The sequence below is a fragment of the Archocentrus centrarchus genome, chromosome 5 (assembly GCF_007364275.1).
Source record: "Archocentrus centrarchus isolate MPI-CPG fArcCen1 chromosome 5, fArcCen1, whole genome shotgun sequence".
Lineage (NCBI taxonomy): Eukaryota > Metazoa > Chordata > Actinopteri > Cichliformes > Cichlidae > Archocentrus > Archocentrus centrarchus.
In genome coordinates, this window is record NC_044350.1 from 8,978,409 (window position 1) to 9,000,079 (window position 21,671).

General features: G+C 41.7%; 1 protein-coding gene and 1 non-coding gene across 2 annotated transcripts; both read right to left on the reverse strand.

Annotated features, from left to right (window-relative positions):
- Positions 1–2,127: 2,127 nt before the first annotated feature.
- trnaf-gaa (transfer RNA phenylalanine (anticodon GAA)) lies at positions 2,128–2,200 on the reverse strand. The gene has a single exon. It is a non-coding gene; the product is annotated as a tRNA-Phe (tRNA).
- A 2,358-nt stretch (positions 2,201–4,558) lies between these two features.
- LOC115781013 (G-protein coupled receptor 22-like) lies at positions 4,559–21,663 on the reverse strand. The gene is made up of 2 exons (XM_030730503.1): positions 21,591–21,663; positions 4,559–7,682 (listed from the first exon to the last, which is right to left on the reverse strand). Exon 2 carries the CDS (start codon positions 7,569–7,571, stop codon positions 6,030–6,032), a length of 1,542 nt encoding a protein of 513 aa, XP_030586363.1. The 5' UTR covers positions 7,572–7,682; positions 21,591–21,663; the 3' UTR covers positions 4,559–6,029.
- Between the last annotated feature and the right edge of the window lie 8 nt (positions 21,664–21,671).

Below are 21,671 nucleotides of genomic sequence, written 5' to 3' on the forward strand. Positions count from 1 at the left end.
AACAGGGAGAAAAGGCTGAGGTATGCCAAATTACACGTGAAGTAAAATCAGTTCAACACTTGTTATGGAGGGATGAATACAAATTTGAAATTTTTGGTTCAAACGGTCATCAATATATATATGGAGGAGGTCAGGAGAGAGGTCCAGCAGTGAGTGTCTACAGCTATCTGTAAAACACGATGGAGGCTCTGTTGTGGTTTGAGGCTGCATTTCAGCCAGTGGTGTTGATCTGTCATGCAACACCATCTGGAAAGTGTCTGAGGTATGACAAAGACCCCAGAGTTCAGGTGTTGAAGAATAAAGGTGGTATATTGACTTTCCAAATATTGACTTTCAGGCTTAATAGAATTATACAAACTCTGTTTTTGCCTTATACACTGCATTTCCTTGTATGTTTGTACCTATTTCCCTTTTTTTAAAATAAAGAAATGAGGGTGATGCAAGACTTTTGCACATTGTAATCACAAATTATTGTCTTGTGTATATAGCTATGGTAATTTCATCAACTGAACATCCCACTTTCTTGTTTCTTGAGCTAATATGTTGAAAGTGTAGTGAGTTAGCAATACCTAATTTTGGTTTAGTACAAGCAGAAAACTGAGGAGCGGTTTGAGGTATACAGCCAGGCACCAGGACATGAACCCATCTTCTAATAAGAGCTCAACCCGTTTTGCAAATGGCACAGAAATGAGGAAACTTTGCTGGTTAGAAGTCACTTTGCTCCAGTTATGCAAGCCTTGAAGCCATTCCAAATTACTTGAGATGCCTGTGGGAGGTGCTTGGAAATAGAACACCACTGAATAGATTTTTTTTTTTTTTTTGATTAATTAGAGCAAAAACATCCTTTCCCTGTGCCTGTCCATCCGTCCGGCTGACTAGACCGCTCTCCACCTGTGGGGTTTTTATTCAACCACCAAACTGAATTGGTTTGGAGAACTGGGCTTGATTGGCCTCTTCAAGCATTCTTTGGAGCTCTCCAAGAGCACTGGGGAAGAAGCCAGCAGGAAACCAGACAACAGCAGTGGAAACACAGTACAAACAACAATGAAAAGGAAGAGAGAGGCAACCTTGCATAACCAGTAGCACAAGATATTATGTGGTGCCAAATTACATAGCAACAAATGAGGGAGGAGCGCGTCCTTTACAGAGAAAAGGCATACAATTAATTTGTGGTCTCTGTCAGCAAATGGGTTTTAAACAGCCAGCACTAAACTGAAGAGGTGTACATTGTAACCTGAGCATTGTCACTCTCAAATATAACAATACATTTTAAAGTTAAGGCAAACATCAACTGCATTATGCAGTATTCTGATATCCAGTTTGGTAACTGCATTACATTCAAGTGAGCACTGTCACATTTCTTTCTAGGAAGTTCTCTCATTACTGCAGGTGTGAATCCTAAATGCTTCAGACCTGTTCTACTTCAGTTGTCTTCCTGTTTCCAGTCCTCTTCAATACTGGGGTTTCTTTGCAAGCCTGCAGACGTGTATGCAAACACAAATCATCTGAACACTTTGCACCTTGTTAATTCCCTGAACCGCTTTCTGTCTTTTCATTATCATTGCACTGCTGATTACAACATCACCACAGAGAGCCAGTTGGCCATTCATTCTGGTTTCAAAGGGAATGACGCAAATCTATGACCTGTTTGGTGCCCCGTGGTCCCAGACCTGCTTTCTTGGACTGAGGCCTTCCTGCTTGTACACACCCTGGCTGGCATTCGGACAGATCAGAACAGCTGAGACGCAGCTAGAACGTCCAAATGTACCATAGGAGGTCCCATATAATCTGCTGCAGTCCCACTGAGGCTCCTCTGGCATGTTCTGCTGTCTGATGCGACCTAAATACTGGTATGTAACACAAGCCCATAATTACATAATTTTGCCTGACAGAGACCTGACAGAAACCCTCCATCCATCCATTTTCTTCTGCTTCAGATTTTATTTCTATTTCCTTTGTGGCCTCAGTAGTTGCCATACATTAGGCATACTTTTTTCTTTTTTTTTTTTTTTTTAGCAATTACTTAAATATGAATACAGTTTCAAATCACTCTTAAAGTTACGTGTAGATAAAAATTATTCATAAAAAGAGTTAGAAGAAGATGAACAAAATTTGTCCCTTCTCGCTTGCCGAAACCCGGGATCGAACCAGGGACCTTTAGATCTTCAGTCTAACGCTCTCCCAACTGAGCTATTTCGGCTGGCGTAGAGAATTGTCGCCACCTACCGTCAATAAAGAAAATACGAGCAACTTTTCCGCTAAGGTTGATCCGGTGAAGAAACTATAACAAGCGGAAAATAAAGAATAACTTTAATGTTAGGTTTCACAACTTCGTCTAAAAACGAATAACTGAATTAAGTGAACGAGGCAAACCTTTCAAATCTACATCGATTACAAACAACAATAATACAAACAATAATGTTTCTGTTTAACTTGATTAAATATATTATATATTCCAGTTTGTACAGCACAATACCAAATCGCCCGCCCTTTCAAATTTTTAGTTTCACAAACTCATCATGAATTATCCACTTCTGCAATTGGCAACATCGCCCACCAGAGGGTGGTCTAGCTTAGGATGTTAAGTGCCACAGCCCTCTAGATAACATTTATTTATTTATTTTGCTACCCAGTGAAAGATCCAGATAAATTAGTTTATTATGTCATAAAGTTACACAGTGCGTCATAATGTTTAAAATCACAGTGTATGGCTTTGTTGCTCAATATAATATAATATAGCCTAACATAATATATGGGTATGGTGGTTCGCATTGCTGCCTCATAGCAAGAAGGTCCTAGGTTCGATCCCACCTTAGGTCTTTCTGTGTGGAGTTTGCATGTTCTCCCCGTGTTTCCGTGGGTTTTTATAGTTTCTATTAGTTCACATCACATGAACGCTTTCTCTGTAGCCTGTGATCACCTCACAGTGCACCAGAAAGGATGCTGGTTCTACCCATAAAAAATAATATCTGCACGGATGTCCTTACAGCTTAATACTGTCCTCTATATTTCTTAGTCTGACATGCTTTATAGAAATTGGTTGCCACGGGTGTATCCTATCGTTTCCTGTGGATAGTTAATTTTAAAAGTGAAAAACGGGACAACTTTTAGTGCTGCCACTTCTCACCAATCATTCCTGATGAGTATCCAATTAAATTAGCTTTAACCTTGCCTGAAAATTGCCTCACTCAGGTGCTGATATTTTTACTCTGAGGGGCAGTTATGTGATGAATTGTCACACTTGACATCAAACTGTTGTGTTATGATTACCAAACAAAAAGCACCTAGGATAGAACAGGGGAGCTTCATTATATCCATACTAACTGAAGCTTTGACGTTTGATGTTAGATAATAACTGCAGAGGTCGCCCTTGAGTTGCAGTGAAAATGTGAAACTGTCTCCTTTTAAATGGTGTATGTATTTATTTATTTTTTTTCATGTACAAAAAAAAAAAAAAAAAGTATTTGGGATTTAGTACATGTCATTTAATTTGAATCAAAATGATGTCACTGGTATTTGCAGTGGCCTAATTGTTCTTTTGAGGCTTAAGTGCTGCTGAATTAGCCTACTTTGCCCTGCAGGCTTCATCCCACATTGATGACCTTCTTTTTCCTATACCGCAGAGGTCTGTAGCGCCTCCCTCCCACGCAACAGAAAGCCCACGCAAAGTTTTCAAACATGCAGGCAGCTTTTGAGCCAGTGTGTCTGCGGGCGAGCGCTCAGTGGGAGGAGCATGTGATGATCACTGCCAGGTATATGTGCCCCATTCCTACATAGGGCACCTTTCCTGAACATGGATGCACTGACTGAAATAGTACATCTTCACATGAGAATGCCTAAAAGCAGTGCAGCATTGAGGTTTGAGTTTAGCATTACCAGCCCCTGGTAAGACAATACTAAAATTAACACATAAAAATGGCACTACCCACTCATTATTGGCTGCAACCAACAGTGATAAATGAACACATCCACAAAACACAATATAATGGGCAAAATGCAATGTTTGTTCAACACAGACCACACGCAATAAATGTTAAAGTGATTATGCATCTCGCTAAGAAATGGAGGAATCTCTGTATGCATTTGTGTTTCATCCATCTGTGTGTGATCGCACTTGCTGACGGAGTCCAGCGTGGAGTTCGAGGTCAGTTGGATGTAGCTCTTCTTGAGCTCTTCTCACAGTTGAGACGTCACTGTAGGCTCTCATGCTTGATTTGTGATTTCACCAGACAGACATACAGAGATTCCTGGATGTGTTAGCAAGAGTCCATGGGGACATTATGTTCTTTTGTAGTGTAGCCTTGAGGGAGTTATGTAGGCTGTATATACAGAGCTGCATATTGTCCTGATGTTGTTCCTCTTGCAGAAGGTTAAAACCCTGATGAGGAACTATGTAACCTCTGCACGCAAAAAACAAAAAAAAAGGCAGCAATTTCAGACCTCAATATTTCATGTTCATTGTTTTAATTCACTGTTTTGTGATACATTCACATAAAAACACTGTGGCGAAAAACTCTAAAGATATTCTTGGTGTACATATAATAAATATTTCCACTTGTTAACATTCAGAAATGCATTTTTTTGTGTGCATGATAAATCACATGGCCTCTGCAATGAACCCTAGTGCGAGTACAGTGTTAGAGCAGTGGACACAAGCAGGTAGAATAAAGTCAACACCACTCCTTATAATGCCAGCAATCTGTCAGGGCCCAGCTGTGGTGACAGTTACACTCCAGACAACCCCGAGGATGAGCTGACCTGTGGGACCACATGTCTGGGTGCTGAAACAGAGATGAAGCAGCTGCAGCTGGAACGCTCCTCTACTTTAGGAAAGTGAGTGTATAACTGCATACAGCCAAGTAACTTGTACCGTGTAATAAATTCAGTTTCATCATGTGGGCAGTATTTACATCATTTACACGAATCTGCTTCTAAACAGCTTTAAGTGACTTTCACAAGCCGAAACTCCAAAGTGAGCCACAGGGAAACCATAAATATATTGCAATGTAAAACTATAGACCTGGAATAAATACAGTTTCTATGAACAATTCTCTGTGTCAACACTTCATCAGTCAACAATTTAAAGGAAGTGCAGACATTTTAAGGAATGTGATCTTTTCTTTCTCATCAACAGTCACATGAGAAGATTTCTCATGTTAACAGTGAATCTACGGCCAGCAGCCGGCTACCTTAGTTTAGCATAACAAGTGGAGACTGGGGAGACAGCTGGCCTGCAATACCAAATAATATATTACACCATGTGATATAAACTGGGGAGCAAAAAGTTGCATTTATATCAAGGAGTGTTGCGAAATGTTTTAATATCTGAAAGCATGATAACTACTCACACTAAAGCAAAACTGCATTCACTAATTTACACTTTAATTATCCTCTGACTTGTTATTTATCTTTTCTCTGCAGGCTGGCCCGCCTAAACCCTGAAACATTAAAACGTCATCATACTTCATACAGCTGTCACTGTGTCCTCCTTTTAAATATCCAGCATGCTCCCCCTTTTTGTTCCGAATGCATGTCATACCATTTAGCAGAACTTTTAAGGCAGAGATAATATTAAATACATTCAAAGTATTTATGTGTTTGAAGTGTATCAACGTTTTTTTGTTTAAGTCTTGGAGCCTTTGAGTGGGAGACAGATCATATCTTCTGCTGGCTAAACACATTCTTTGGAGCAGTTATGTAAGCACCACTATGAGGATGCGCTATCATTCAGCTCCATATGTAAATAGACTTCATTGCTTCAAAGAGTGCAAATTATATACATTGTTTGTTGTATGATACTTTGCAGAGGATGTGAGCGCCACAGTGATTACAACACCCTGCTTCCACTGCAGCCTGCGCTGCGGTGAGAGTGTAGCAAGGCCTTGCTGCTGGTGGTTACATTAAAACATCTCCCCAAGGTGAAAATGTTGTTGTGCACATTTCTCACACTGGCTGCTCGCATCGGTGAGTTTGATTATGGAACAACCCCTGGTTTTTAATTGCACTAGCCTGACCTGTGTGTTTCAGTCTCACAGGGCCTCTCCCAGGCAGCGGTCGGTACCTTCACTCGCTTCCAGACGCACCTGCCTGCTGGTCTTTCTGTTCTCCACCCAGGAGTTGTGTATAACCGTTCCACCTGGTGAAGGGTCTACCTGGAGCAGGGATACCACCCTTTTTTTGACCTTGGCGCGAAGTGCTCGGCGCAGTTTCTGTCGGGTGAAAGCGTAGAGCAGTGGGTGGGAGACGGTGGTTCCATAAGCCAAGGCAAGGAACCAGAGGCGTAGGCTGACGAGGACGTCGCTGGGGCCGATGCCCAAGATTAGAACGTTGGTTACAGAGAGGGGAGCCCAACAGCCCAGAAAGGTCGAAATGATGATGAGGGACATCTTGAACACACGTCTCTGACGCTCTCGACGATCTCGATGTCGCCTCACTGCCCGTCGTAGGGCAATGATGGCCGACACAGAAGCCTGAACCCCAACTGTGGCTGGCATGGGGGTGGCAGCGCCCGCGTCGGAGCTGACAAGTGGAGCAGTAGAGGACAGGGCATGAGGGGAGGTAGCTGTCGGGGTTGGGGATGGGATGAGGGGAGGGTGGCTGAGTTGTTTGGTATTATCTACGGTGCACTGTTCCCCTCCTAACTCCCCACCATCATTCGCAACCCCCGGCTTCTGCTTTTTCTGTCGCTTGTGGCGTCCCCTGCAGGCGGGGCCCCTGAACCGCTGGTTCTTTTTCATGTGGGAGCCAATGCGGATGTTTAAAGCCCTCAGTATTCTTGAATAGGTAAACAACATGACTGCCACAGTGGTGAAGAAGATGGGCACTTGGAGGATAAGATGGTAATACCTACCCACGCCTGTGTGAAAACCCTGACCACCAACACATAGGAGGGTCCGGTTACGCCATGCTGGTACCACTGTGGCACTAATGCCATATGGGGACAAAGACAAGGGTTTCTCCTCCTCTGTCTCCTCTGCTCCTTCTCCAGTGGACCACTGCAATTCCAAGAATGGGATAAAAAACACAGTAACCGAGGTGATCCAGACGGCAGTCAGGAGCAGTGCTGCCCTGTGTGTCGTCAGTAGCCTGTTGGCCGGTCGTACCGAGATGTCATATCGATCCAAGCTGATAACCAGGATGTTGATGGCTGTGGCGATGCTGGCAAAGGTGACACAGGCCTCATGGAAGCAGCACACCAAGGCCAGGTTGGGTCCTGGAGGCAGAAGAACAACAACCAGAGTGAGGGGCACACACAGCACGCATACCGCCACATCCAGCACGTGGAGGTTGACGGTCACCATGTTGCTCACTGAGTCCACTAAATTGGATTGGGAGCAGTAGAGCACCAGCACGGTCAGGTTGCTGCTGAATCCCAACACCAGCTCCAGCATGAGGAAGGCGGTGAGTGACACCTGGAAGCCCAGCGAGTATGGAGGGTACCAGGATGCGGGGGTGCTGAATGAGCCTCCTTCTCCTCCTTGCTCTTGAAGGACTCCGAGTCCCTCCAGGCCCGGCGCTGTCCGAGCCCCATCAGTAGTGGCTGGGCCTGAGGTGTAGCTGCCAGTCTCCATGACGACCTCTCAGTCTTCATATATTGTATCTGTCACACTGCTGATGAGCTCCCATGATGCACCAGGCTGAGCCTCCATGATGCAGGGATGAATAACAGCTCTGTGACAGCGCTGGGGAGAAGGGAACACAATGCAGACAGATGAGAAATGAACTGTGGAGGAGAGAATCAAAACACATTATTCTCTCTCGTAGCATGACAGAGATCTCAACATAACTTTGGATAGAAATACAGAGATCATAACTTATCCGTGTTTACCAAAAGAAGAATTCTATCTATCTATCTAACACATTTGCATGCATTAACCCCAGCATCTGCAGATTGAACAGGTGCTGCATTATGCATCAATCCATCCTTCATTCTGTCTCCTATCAGTATTACCATTCTGGCTCAGCCACAGCTTGAGACGTGAACACAAGCTGCCAGAACAGCAGGCCATCACTAATGTGTGCTGGAGCTCTGGAGAATGACCCAAATTGAATGAAGCTAAATAATCAGACCTGGAAGCAATCAACTGCCCTCAGCGGATCAGTAAATACAACACACTCAGCAGGTTACACAATATTGGTTATGATCTTTTCTCTGCAAGCTGTAACAGACCACATAATGCATTTAAAATACCTCTGGCACCAAAACGGGCATATTTATTAAGTGTTGGAAAGTCTGTGCCAACTGACAGCCATACATACATTCCTGCATAGCATCAGTGTCAGCATCTGCGTCTAATCTGAGGAGTTATTGTATTTCATTTGAAGGAATGGCTGCAAATCACACCAGAAATTTATAACCAATTGTAATGCATACTGATATGTTTTTAATGTGATTATTCTTAAAACAGATGCTTCTAATTTGAAGTCTGGCTAATCCTGTCAAAACGGTTGTTCTTTTTTTTTTTTTTTTTGTGGAAATAGGCTTAAAGTTGAAATCGGGTGTTTAGCTTAGTGCAAAGAGAGGGAAAAGGGGTAAACAGCGAGCAAGGCTCTATCCAAGCTAAGCCCACTGGCACTTTTCACTAACACATGCCTTGTGTGTTGAACATGAGCAGAAACAAAAACATAAAGCTGCATGCCGGTTGCCAATGAGGTCACGTTTTTGTGTAATTCTGACTGTAAACACGATAGCTCGAAAAGTTTCGAATGACTTCTGATCAAACTTTGTAGGGTTGTAGAGCGGGGTCATATTAACAATCTATTAAAATTTGGCTTACATCCACCAAGGTCTTCAAGGTGAGCTTAATGATTTATTGATCGAGATTTGACAAAAAGCCTTATAACTTAGAAACTATGAGCGTGCTGTGTATTGTCAAAAGTTTGGATACACTAACCCATTCATATGAATCGATAAGTGTGTCCAAACCTTTGACTGCTACTGTATAGAAAGTACTGCATAAAGATTTAAAATATGTCACATTTGACCTCTGACCTCCCTTTTACATTTCACATCTGCCTTTCTTTCAAGTTGACCCCAAAATGTGTTCTATTTTTAAAGAAAGTATTGCCAAGAGAAAGAGAATGAGCTGTCTAGCTAGAAATATACTGTAGTATTAGATTATATAATAAGCTCTTTAAGTTATTTATGTCCATGTTATTTACAAATCGTTAAAGGCCTGCTCTCCTAATATGTTTAGAACTATCAGTCTTTTAAATAAAAATAAGTTTATATCTCACAGAGAGGAAGAAGCAGAAACATACATGAGCTCAGAGCCTATCATATAGATACAGTATATTTTATTTACTGATTGGAGAGGCGCTGGTAGAGTTGTTGTCCTTTAGGAGCACTTTAAAACAATAACCCAAATTTAATATGTGTCTAGTGTTAATCTGTGTAGTGAAAGAGCAACACAAGAGAAACTCCACTGCTGTAACTCTTTCCTTATAGCACAAAAAGACTTTAGCTTGCAAGTCCTGCACTTACTGTTTGAGTCACAGCAGTTGTTAGCTGCTGTTAAATACTGAAAGTATTGATTTGTTTGTGGGGGATATTTTTCATGTTCAAGATTTAAGAAGTCCAGAGTAGACGGTCAAAAACAAAAACAGCACTTTGGGAAGCGCATTGACTGATACTCATGGATCCCACTCTGAAAAAAACAAACCAAAAACAAACATACAGTGCCTCCTCATGCCTGTTATGATGACAAATGAGACCACACCACTGTGATATTATATAAGGAAGAGACACGGCACTCAAAGAATCCTGCGGTGAAATCTATGGAGGAATTATGCAACAGCAAACATGGTGATAGGAGTATGAATTTCAGGGAGGGAAAAAAAGCTTTATAATGTGAAAATAGCTGCAGAGTGGCAGGAATTCCTTCTGAAGACTTTGACCATACTGACGAGGACTGAAACTAAAGAAAGTTCTTGTATTTTCATTTTTTTTAAAGTACAGTTTTTAGTGCAGTTAACTAAAATGACTTTTCAAATGCGCTTCCAGTTTTTCATTAGGTTTAGTTAACTACGTACATTAACCTCAGCGTGCACATAGAAACAACCTATCTGTGCTGATAAACGCCGGCTGCATGTCATTGTTACAGCTGCAAGATTAAAGTCAGCATGTAAAACGCAGTCGCTTGTCATTGATTAGGCAGTCAGAAACTAATTGCACCTGCGGGAAATCAACTGAATGATTAAAATCACGGCTTCCTTTTTCTCCAAATTGCTGACTGAATATCTTAGCGTCAGGTGCTCAAAACATCTGATGACTAGCCTGCGAGTCGAGAGCGCAGGAAACTGACTCGAGTCAAGCCTGAAATATCAGCCTCCACTCTGGCTAACAAGGCATTCGGTTGAGTGATAGACTCATTTTCTCCTCACCTCTGTTGCCACGGCAACCACGCTACAAGGAACTACATTAATGAGCGCGCAGGTACCACTGCGCTGAAGTGTGGCACACTGAGCAGTAGAGTAGAACAGTTAAAACATCTCTCAACTACAAAAATCGGAGACCTTGAAACCGGCTCCATTCCCATGGTAAAGATGGAGAAGGCCAAATAAATGGTACGATGGGCGTCTGTTGAGTTTTGAGCCAAAGTGCCAACAGTGGTAAAAGTGTCGTGCCACAGATACTTTGAATAATGTCTCTCATTGTCCATATCACAGTGGCTCTGTTGACTTTCATGTGTTCCTTTTTTCCCCCTCCCTCTGGGCAATACAAGCAGCTCAGTGTGGGAGGAAATTGAAGTCCCATAAGATTATTAAATCAAACTATTTTCATTCATATGAGCAAATTCTAGACTTTATGAAATCAACAGGCAAGTTATGACAGCACTGACTAAGCTAGAAAGGATGCAGATTTGTGCTGTAAAGTGCCCCATGGGGATGCAGTGAGAGATAAAAGGATCCCCAAACGGTAGGGGTCAAGGGTTCGGGTTTTTCCTTTAATTTGTCTCTTGCCTGTTTGGGGATTTAAGGAGAAATGAAAGAAAGGCCACTGGGAAAAGAACAAAACACCGGTTGGGGAAAATAAAAAAAAGAATTGACGGCGCGCAGAAGCGCAGACTTGCAGCCACTTTGCTGGACTCATGTTGAAGGTTTCCAGCTGCCCTGATCATGAGCAGACTGTCTGATTGTAACAAGGGTTTGGAGGGAGACTGGAGGGAAATTGAAATGGTGATTTTTTTTTTCAAAGCTGTAGTGTATTTCTTTTCTTTTCTTTTTTTAATGAATTCATGCATCTTAAAGTGCATGTGAAATGTCTGCTGGGAGCACTGAGACAGATTACAGCAAATGCCTGAGTGAAGGAAGGAAGTAGAAAAGAAGGGTGAACCAGACGCAGCGGTAAACAAGATGTCCCAGGGAGCAGAGGTGGCAGTCTTACATCAGCCTTCCTCTAACTGCTGCTGGTTTCCTGGTTGCATACAGTCCCCAAAAGACTGCTTCAGTCCCCAAAGGCTCCACTCATGATTGCCTGAGTGAAAAGCTGCATGATGACTGCACAGGTTAGACACTTAGACACGGGAAAGGTGCAGATATTACAGAGCGTAAAATTACTGGAGAAAAGCAACCTGCAACAAAGCTTTCCCTGTGGGGACTATTATTAAAGGGCTTTTCTGTGCTCAGTTTATAGTATTCTGTTTTCAGAGAATTGTGGCTTTGCTGTGATTTTTTTTTTTAAACTGTGGCTTTTGTTTGTAAAGGTATGCTTTATGGTTAAAAACGATCACTGTACATATTAAAAGGCTCAGTTCCAAAGGGCATTTGCGCGATGCAGACATGCGAAAAAATCAATCAGTATGCCCCTGCTTGAACCGCAGTGACTCATGTCTGACCCTGGAGATTGATGCGCTGTTTCACACTGTTCTTTATTCACAAGCTGCTTATTAATAATTTGTTTCCCCTTTGAAAAACTCCAATCAGAATGAGTGAGTCGAGTTAGGCGTTCATTTCTTCATTCCAAAACCAGCACCGCCGCTCTTTGTCACTATCTCTTCGTTAGAGGAAAGCAAGTGTGAAACCAGGTGCATTTCTTAAGATGGTTTGCTAATTAAGCTGCACACCAGGGAGAGCTCCAGGTAACTGTGTGTGTGCGTAAGACCATTTTGTGGCTCTGCAACAATATAATAAGGCAGTATTCTCACTCAGACCCCAGCACACTGAGAGCCAGGAAAAGGCCACATCGAGGTGATACATTTGATAAGTGGCTGCATTATCTCGGCAATACCTTTTCCCTTCAAACCTGGGACAGGGTAATGAGGTTCCGTTTGATAGCAGTGACACACTTACAGCTGGACTCTGCAGGTAGTGCAGAAGTTGTTAATTGAGTCAAGGCTATTATAGTGAAAACAGTACTAGTATTTCTATCTGCTGTAGTTTATATTTCTATAATTATGCATGGGTCATGTGGGACCTTCCCATCCTTCTGTGTGCAGGTAGGGGAAACCTAAGGGAAGGACTGAAGCAATAAAGCCAACCAGAAACTCTAAAGCTCACCAATTGTCATATTGTTACTGTGTTGGTTTAATCCATAAACAAACAAAGAGACAAGTCCTGTGCTTTACGTGGATGATGTGCCTGGCTATTTTGTGGCCAGGAGAGGTACAATAACTTCCCATGCTTTCTCTGTCACTGTGGAAACCAAGAAATAGGCCAAGCATCTAAGATCCCATGTGAAGTCAGCTTTGTCCTAACACTCTGGTTTTGTACAGATTATACAAATAAGATACAGTGGTGGCACAGTGGCGTGGTGTTATCACTGCTGCCTCACAGCTACAAGAACAGCTAGAAGGTCTGGGTTTGAACCCACCATGGCCCGCGCCTCTCTGTGTGGCGTTTGCACACAGAGAGGCCCGGGAGTTTGAAACCCTGTGTCTGCGTGGGTTTCCTCCAGGTACTCCACTTTCCTCCCACAGTCCAAAGACATGCAGTTACTGGGGTTAGGTTAGCTGGGGACTCTAAATTGCCCATAGGTGTGAATGTAAGTGTGAATGGTTGTCTGTCTCTCTGTGTTAATCCTGCGACAGGCTGGTGACCTGTACAGGGTGCACCCTGCCTCTCACCCTATGACAGCTGGGATAGGCTCCAGCCCCCCCACAACCCTGAAAAGGATAAGTGGAAGAGATTGGATGGATGGTGATCTGTAGAAGTGAGTGCATTTTGTTGACTGCAGCTAGAACCTGGAACGTTGTTTCTTACTGGGTACTGATGGACTAGCTGAGAGTGGGCATCTTGACAGTTCTTGACAGTACAGTTAGAAAAAGATTGAACAAGTACGGCTTGCTTGGAAGGGTTGCCAGAAAAAAAAAATCCTTAGGCTTAGGTTGACAGTGTTGCATTTGCAAAGCTGCATTTGATCAAACCACTAGACTTCTGGAACAATGTCCTTTGGACAGATGAGAACAAAATGCAGATGTTTGACCATAACGTACAATTTCATGTTTGGTGAAAACCAAACACAGCATATCAGCACAAACACTTCATACCAAATGTCAAGCACGGTGGTGGAGGGGCAATGATTTGGGCTTGTTTTGCAGCCACAGGAGCTGGGCACCTTGCAGTCATTGAATTGACCATGAATTCCTCTGTGTACCAAAGTATTCTAGAGTCCAAAACACCAGAAAATCCACAGAATGGCTGAAAAAGAAAAGTATCAAGGTGTTGCAATGACTCAATTAAAGTCCAGACCTCAACCTGACTGAAATGCTGTGGTGGGACCTTAAGAGAGCTGTGCATTTAAAAAATGACAACAAATCTCAAAGAGCTGAAACACTGTAAAGAAGAGTGGACCAAAATTTCTCTACAGTGATGTGAGAAATTAATAAAGTCATATAGAAAACAGTTCCTATAAAAACCTTTTTTTACATGACTGTTAATACAAGTTCTAGAGCCAACCTCTGCTGCCATAAAGACCTCATTCTCGGTGAAGCTCTTGCTTATTTCATCAAGGCAAAGCACATTCTGCACATATTGCAGCAGCATTGTTGTGCAATGAGTTCAATCTGGCCCGCCCGCAGCACAGACTTCTCACCCAATGAAAACATTTGCTTTATGAAATGAAAAATCTGACCAAAGCTCTGAAATGGTGAATAGCTAAATCCCATATCAGGAAAGAATGAGTAAACATATGGCTTGCCTTTCAAAGCGGAAGTGATGCTACACAGTGGAAAGCATGCTCCGGTCCCAACTTTTCTGAATTGTGCTGCTGGTATTGAACCCAAAACGAGCATATATATTTTTCAAAACTTTCACAACGAAAAGCATTCAGAGTGCAAACCTCCACCACGGCAGCTCACTCTCTAGGCACTGTTTACTTTAAGAGAATATTTTTATATATAGTATTATTATTACTTTGACCTTCTATCTATTGGCCTTGAAGGAGAGGTCAGAGGTCAAATGTGACATGACATTTTAAGTCTTTATACAGTACTTTCTATAAGTTATAAGCCCAACAGCTGATGTGTTGCCTTTTTATTGTTTATAGTACAATGAATATGCATGAAATAATACGTGACCATATGCAGGTAATAAATGAATATAAATGTTTTAATTTTATTCTTCACTTGACATCCCATCTGGATCCTGAACCACAATTCCCCTTTTTTCCCCATTTGAAGGCGTGTCTCTGTCTTTTGTTTGATCTCATTTTAGTTCCATTTAAATGGAAACTGTTGTAAAATCACTTTTTTATGTGACAGGTTTGTGGTGTTTATTGTACTCTGTGTGATACTGTTTATTTACTGCCAATGGACCAACTTGGGAATTCAGAACTTTTTAACTATTTAGAAACTAAATGGCAGATTTATTAGGTTTGTTAGAGCAGAGATTTTCTTATCCAAATTAACTTTGTTTAGTATTTTTGGGGTTTTTTTTGGTTTTTTAAACCAGCCTTTAACACGACTACATATAAAATGACAATAGCCCCAAATAGAGAAAAAAAAAAGTATTTATCTGATTAATATGTCCTTCTTTTTGCAGATTTTAATTGACATTAATGGTTAAAGTGTTAAAACGCAAATAAATAATTAAAAAAACAAAACAAAAAAAAACTCCTATTTTAAGGGGTGTGAAGTCATTTCATGAAATGTAGGAAATCAACAAGTTTTGAGTAACACTTCAGCACAAAACTTCCAATCATCAAAAAATAATCTAACAGAATAATGAACTCATTGCCTCTAACAGTGCATCAAAGCCTCAGCGGGCAGGTGAATTTGCAAAGCCATACACCACGTTCAGAACTAATGCTTTCCACACAGATCTAAGAGATGGCTTGCAACCTCTTCCCCTCTGGTGTGGGAAGCCAGACAGTGTGTGAAAGACACTGTATGGCATGTATAATTAAACAGCTAGGCACATCAGCAACTCCCAGAAGCAGCAGGACAAAGATTAAAAAGATGAAAGTTAATCTTGCTTTTCCTCTGAGACAAGCTGATGTAACAGGTTTTCAAAATGACATGGCAAGTGAGAAGAGAGGCAGAAAAGTACATGAATGGGAAATGGATTGGATTTTTTTATGGGAATACTGTAGAAAATGATATTTTTATGAATAGATGAGAAGGTTGGCAGCAATGAATACATTACTATTTTGCCCCCAGTGTCAAAATAAGCAGAAGCAAACACCGCTGAATGATAAGCATGGATGCACTGAAAGAGGAAGACTTCAAGGGAGAAATCTAAAAATAGCTGCAGCAGCGCTGAAAGCAGTCGAGAGACACACAAAAAGATGGCCTTGAAGAGGAGATTAGAAGAAGTTTAAATTGGACTTAAATGTTTTTTGTTTTTTTTTTTTGATTGTGGGTCAAAGGAGCAGTTGTCAACCCCTGAGTATGTCGGGGGGGGCACAGTAAGCCAGTGATGTGTTAGAAAATTTACATGTTAATTCACACAATCGCAACCCTAATCTTTTCCTAAACCCAGCCTGACAAATCCACAGGAGAGTCAGACCCCCGGGTGACATTCCTTGGTTTGATTTGTGCTACCTTGAACTTCATGCAACGTCACCTCCAAGGAATTTGAGCACGCACCACAACCAGACTCACAGATGATGTTTCCCAGTGTAATGTGTTTCTAACAGGTCACGTGTTTCGCATGTTCCTGTGAGATTTGGTTACATGCTTGGTTGAAAAGGACTTTTGCACATGCTGTACTCAGGTGCAACATGTATTTTGTCTAAACACTAACCAAAGTGCATGCTAGAATGATGGTTTTCAATATAAAGATGCAAAGTTATGCAGAAAAGATACCTGAAAACCTAATCAGATTGCCAAATCCTACAAAGAAAGCCGTGAGGAAAGCATAAAGTTCCTGTCTGCTCTGCTGTTGAGAGACAGTGTGGCAGAAAAAGCCAATGATCACATTATTTTATTATAATGTATGTGCAGTCTGAATGTAATCACATTACACATACTTTTTGCAAACACTGCATTAGGAAAATCATAAAGTCTAGCCTCTGGGAATCTGATCGTTCCACCAAAAATAAGGCAACTTAATCACAAGAACGCCACCGAGAAGCTGGAAGAGCTCTGATTCTCTCATTACGAAGCACAAAGCAGCGCAGAAGAAGAATAGAAATGACAGCACTGAAGTCTACAGTGAGGGGGTGAATAACAACAAAACAAAAAGGCTGAAGCTCACATGAGAACACAGAACATGCTGCACGTTCAGGCGGTACAATAAACACCCACCAGTGTGTGTGTGTGTGTGTGTGTGTGTGTGTGTTGACTCCCTGTTGAGACATCAGGCTCTCTCTCTGGTCACCAAGCCAAGACAGAGACAAAATGTCATATAAGAGCATGACACATTGCTCCTCTGCATCACAATTGGCCAGAGAGATTAAGATATATATATCACTGCACATACACACATGCACAGTCACACACACACAGTTAGTTGTACAACAGAACACCTGCCGAGCCTACAGTAAGTGGTCTTGTAGATGCAGGGTTGTAAATGTTGGGGATTATTTCTTTGCCAGCAAATGAAATGTTAACAAATCCAAACTGAACTCCAGATCATTGAGTGAATCTGCTCTTAAACTTTGTGTGGACTGTTAGATTATGTTTACCGTTTTCAGAATTACTATAATTATCATGCAAAAACACAATTCAGCACAACCACACTGCACTGCTGCCTTATTCTGTACATCTCCATCAGCCCTCACAGCATGGACGGTGCACAGTACAGCTGCAGAACTCCATGAGTTAATTTTACAAAACAATTTCAGCTCAAGATCCATGGAAGTGGGACATGCAGCTAGATGCATGGAAGTGGGAAGGGGAGAAAACATTATCAAGAAAAGGTTTCGTCAGGAACCACATATGCATCTGTACAAATATGACCTAAAACCTCATCTGATTTTTAAGCAAGTCCTAAAAGTAAAAAAAAAAACAAAAACAAACAAAAAACAACAACAACTGTGAGGAGGAAGTGTTTGTGAACCTTTGCTTTCAGCATCTGGTTTGACTCCCTTGTGTCATTAAATGACTCCCCTGTGTCACATTAAATGCAGCTAAACATTTCCAGTTACTGTCGATCAGTCCTCGACAGCCGCTTTGAGGAGTCTCAGCCCATTCCAGAGCTCGGACCACATTCATCTTCGGGATGTTGGTGGGGTTGCTCGCTTCAGGACTTTCCACAATATTTCTGTAGGATTAAGATCAGGGCTTTGTTTTAACCACTACAAAACATTATCATTGTCCATTCTTTGCACAACAAGTTGTGTATTTTGCATCATTTACTTACTGCATGCATACACTTTCTCTTGAGATTTTCTCCATGGACATGTCCTTTAGAATTTGAGGGTATGATTCAAAACTCATCGCTCTATCGGCGACTGTGAGCCGTCCTCGCCCAAAATACGACCAACCCATCATACCACCATCATCGTGGTTTACAGATTGGATAATGTTCTGCTGGAAGGCAGCGTTTTTGATTTTTCAAAAGAACACTTACACCTAAAACTTCTGTTTTCCTTCTGGCTTCTCTGCCTGCAGGTGTGGAGCAAAGAGGTGATCGTGGCCTGCAGAGTTAGTGACCTAAAAAGTAGATTCTTTGGTCTACGGCAATTTGGCACGCAGAAAAAAAAAAAAGAACAGAAAACAGTTTCTCTGCCACCCCACTGTAGGCCTGATTTTGGAGAGCACTTCTTTCTCATCTTTCTCCTGATGGTGGATTCATGAACACGAACATTAGTCAGTGTGAGAGAGACCTTCTGTTGCTTACAAGTTACATGGTCCCTTTGAAACCGCCCAGACTATTATGTGTCCTGTTCTTGCAGTGATCTTTGTTGGCTGACCACTCCTGTGGAGAGTGACGAGGTCTTCAGTTTCCTTCATTCATTCCTTCATTTATTCAGTCTGTCTGTGGATTGGTGGAGTCCAAACGCTTTAGAGATGCTTCTACAACCTTGAGAGATGGGTTTCCAGCCTGATGATCAGCAGTATCTCTTTCCACGAAGTCCTCAGAAATCACAATTGTTCATGCCGCTATTCGCTTCCTCAAACATGAGCTGTGAAGATCAGACTTTTAATGCAGCCCTGTTATTTAAATAACACCACACTTCACGCGTTCACCTGATCGTCTTCCCACTGAATGGCATTTGACCTATAAATTTACTGCCTATGCTGCCAGTCGCATTTTCCCCGATAACAGACAAGCAATATGTTTTAATTTTAGAAGTTGTGTGAAAATCAGATGATGTTTCAGGTCACAGAAGATTCTAAAGAAAACAAGAAAAACGCTCCAAAGGAGTCACACGCCTCTTCTTGTAACTGCAATAAAGGAACCTGTAAATAATAAACACATAAATGCATCATTTGTGTGATCATAGCTGTAGGTTCACATCAAAGTTAGCAGTGTTGAACTGCATTGTAGTCCATATGTGAGTATAGAGCACCGGGTATTACAGCCATAACAAAAAAGCACGAGCTGTATTGCTGTAGCATGAAACTGAAGAGATGCTGAGGTTTTGTGTATTCTATCTGTGCATCCTGTTGTGTTTATCAGAGCCCAGTCAGACTTTGAGGTATTTTCTTTGAAAAATTCCAGGAATCAAGGCTAATGTATGAAAGCAAAAATAGCTGGCTTCCACTTGACTGGAAAATATAACAATCCAAAAGTGCTCCAAAATATTTAAGCTATGTATAAAGATATCCTTTAGGACAGAGCAGAAGTACTGTGGGTTATCTCCCTTCTGTTTAGCAGGGTCAGTGATCTGCTTCCCTCTGATTGATTTATAGACTGACTGTCCAGGGTTTTTACAACCTTAATGACTGTTGTTTAAGTTTCGTCCATGTATTCTATCATAAATTCTAGTTATATTTTCCCCAAATCATAATTATTTTGGCTCATTTCATAATGCAGCTGCAAAGAGACTGACAAATAGCCATCATGAAGGCATGGAATATGTAGAACTCCAGAGAATGCTTCAAGAGAGCAGGGGAGTATAATCAAGCCAATTCAGTGTTTTTGTTTCTAAGAATAATCTTTAATGCATTCATATCTTTAACTGATGGCGGAGAAGGGTGGAGGAGTTACCTTGCACACACACACTGTGAGTGCACCTATTGCCATTTCAGTTACAGACCATCAAACACTTGGTATTGGGAAACAAATCCATTATTCAGGCAGACTTTCCGGATGGCAGATGGGTAATTCAGGTTTGAGCAAAGCATCCTACTGAGGGCCTTTATGTTGTCCTGTTACCTGAATAATTCATTGCAGTGCTGAAATATGGACCTGAAATAGCCAACCATTGAAAACCTAAGCTGATGGAAGAAGCAGAACAGGTGAGGAGAGGAGAGAAGAGACAAGAAAAACAAAAAGATGTGTGTTGTCAGATAAGATAGTGAAAACTCACGAGGTTATTTAACTTGCCAAAAGAGCCAATTAGAAGACAGTTTATCCATTTGGTGAGGTGGCGACAGCAACACAGACCCACACGCACGCGCGCGCGCGCCTTCTGCCTTCATGTGTCCGGCAGGATTTGGTTTCCCTCCTTCATGTTCACAATCAAAGCCATCCACAGCAGAACACGGGAACCGTATGGCGGAGACAGAGCTCAGACCAAATGCTTTCATCAGACTTCTCCCCTTTTCTCTCTTTACTTTCCTCCACCTCCACACTGTTGTCACCCACCCCTCCTTTCTCTGTTACTCCTCATCTCGCCTGCTGCGTCTAGTTTCATTTTCAAAGTCTCCCTTTGTCCGCTGCACATCTTTTTTACTTGTTTTGTACTTTGACAAAGTGTTGCTTGCGATTAACAGCTGAGACAGAAGCTGCATGACGCAGCCAGCAGATTGCATGAGTATCGAGGTTTTTATTTGACTTTATAATGGCAGACTGCAAGTCTGACTCCACCCTGAGAGAATTTAAACTGTTTGTTTTACTGGCCTCTCTTCCCCGAAATTAATACTTATATCTGGACCACTAACTGCAACTACAATTACTTTTTTTTTTTTCCCAGCATCGATTTGTAGACTGTTTATTTGATCTAAAAATATTTTTAAAAAGTAGACTTGCAATCACATCTTTCCCTATCTCAGGTCATCTTTTGCATGTTTGACTAACACACTGTTTAAAGTACAATCCCAGAAAACAAGGAGAAAACAAATAATAAGAAATAATAAGCTATATATTGCCATTTTGCTTGAAATTAAAAAAAAAAACTGCTGATGCTTAACTAAAATAAAGTGCAGGGACTTTAAACCTTAAACTGGTACATATTAAGTTAAATGCGTATTTGTAGTAACTTTTATCATTTCAAATAATTGAATTGCATCCCAATTTAAGCTATACTCACCCTACTGACATATATATATATATATATATATATATATAGTCAGTAATAATTGGAGCCTGACGGGCTGTGAGATTACGACATATTTCGGGGAGTGCATGTCCCCAAGGCTGTTGGCACACACAGCAAAACATCGCAAGCATACACACAATCCAAACAGACAGCCGCACTTTGATGCGCGCGGTGAAATGTTTCCAGCGGACCGCAGTGAGGACTCCCTCAGGAGCGTGGGAGAAACACACAGCCTCGGAGCCCGTAACTGTGTCAAGCACCTACTCCCACACACAGCCGGGGGTTCTAATAAAACCCAGATTCCTCTGCTAAATCGATATTTCGTGAAGCACTTTGTGCCAAACAGCGCGCGGAGCGATGCGCAGTAATATCTGTATCACACATGCACTCTGCATACAAATCTACATATACCCCGGCATGGACAGAGTCAGCACATAAAGTTGGATATAATCTGTGTTACGTGCAGTCGTGATAGTTCATAAACACTAGGTTCTACATCTTCATGAAAAATACGCTGCGTGAAAGTTAAAAAAAAAAAAAATCCAAACATCTTTTCTTTTTTTTTTATATATGAAATCTATTTGTACTTATCAACAGACCTTTAATGAGCAGCTCGTAGGAATGGACTGACAGAGGATTCCTGCATCCCAACTACTTGCCAAGCGCTGCGCATTATATACTGAAATGTCTTTTTCAGACAAATAGTTGCATGGATACAAACTCTTTTGATTTACCCCTTTTATTATTATTATTATTTTATTTTGCAAAACTGCACTCTTACCTTTCAGAACCGTGTGCTCAACGATCCATGTCTTCACCGTGAGTGCGCTGATGAGAAGCGTCCTTTCTGTCCAGTGGTCCG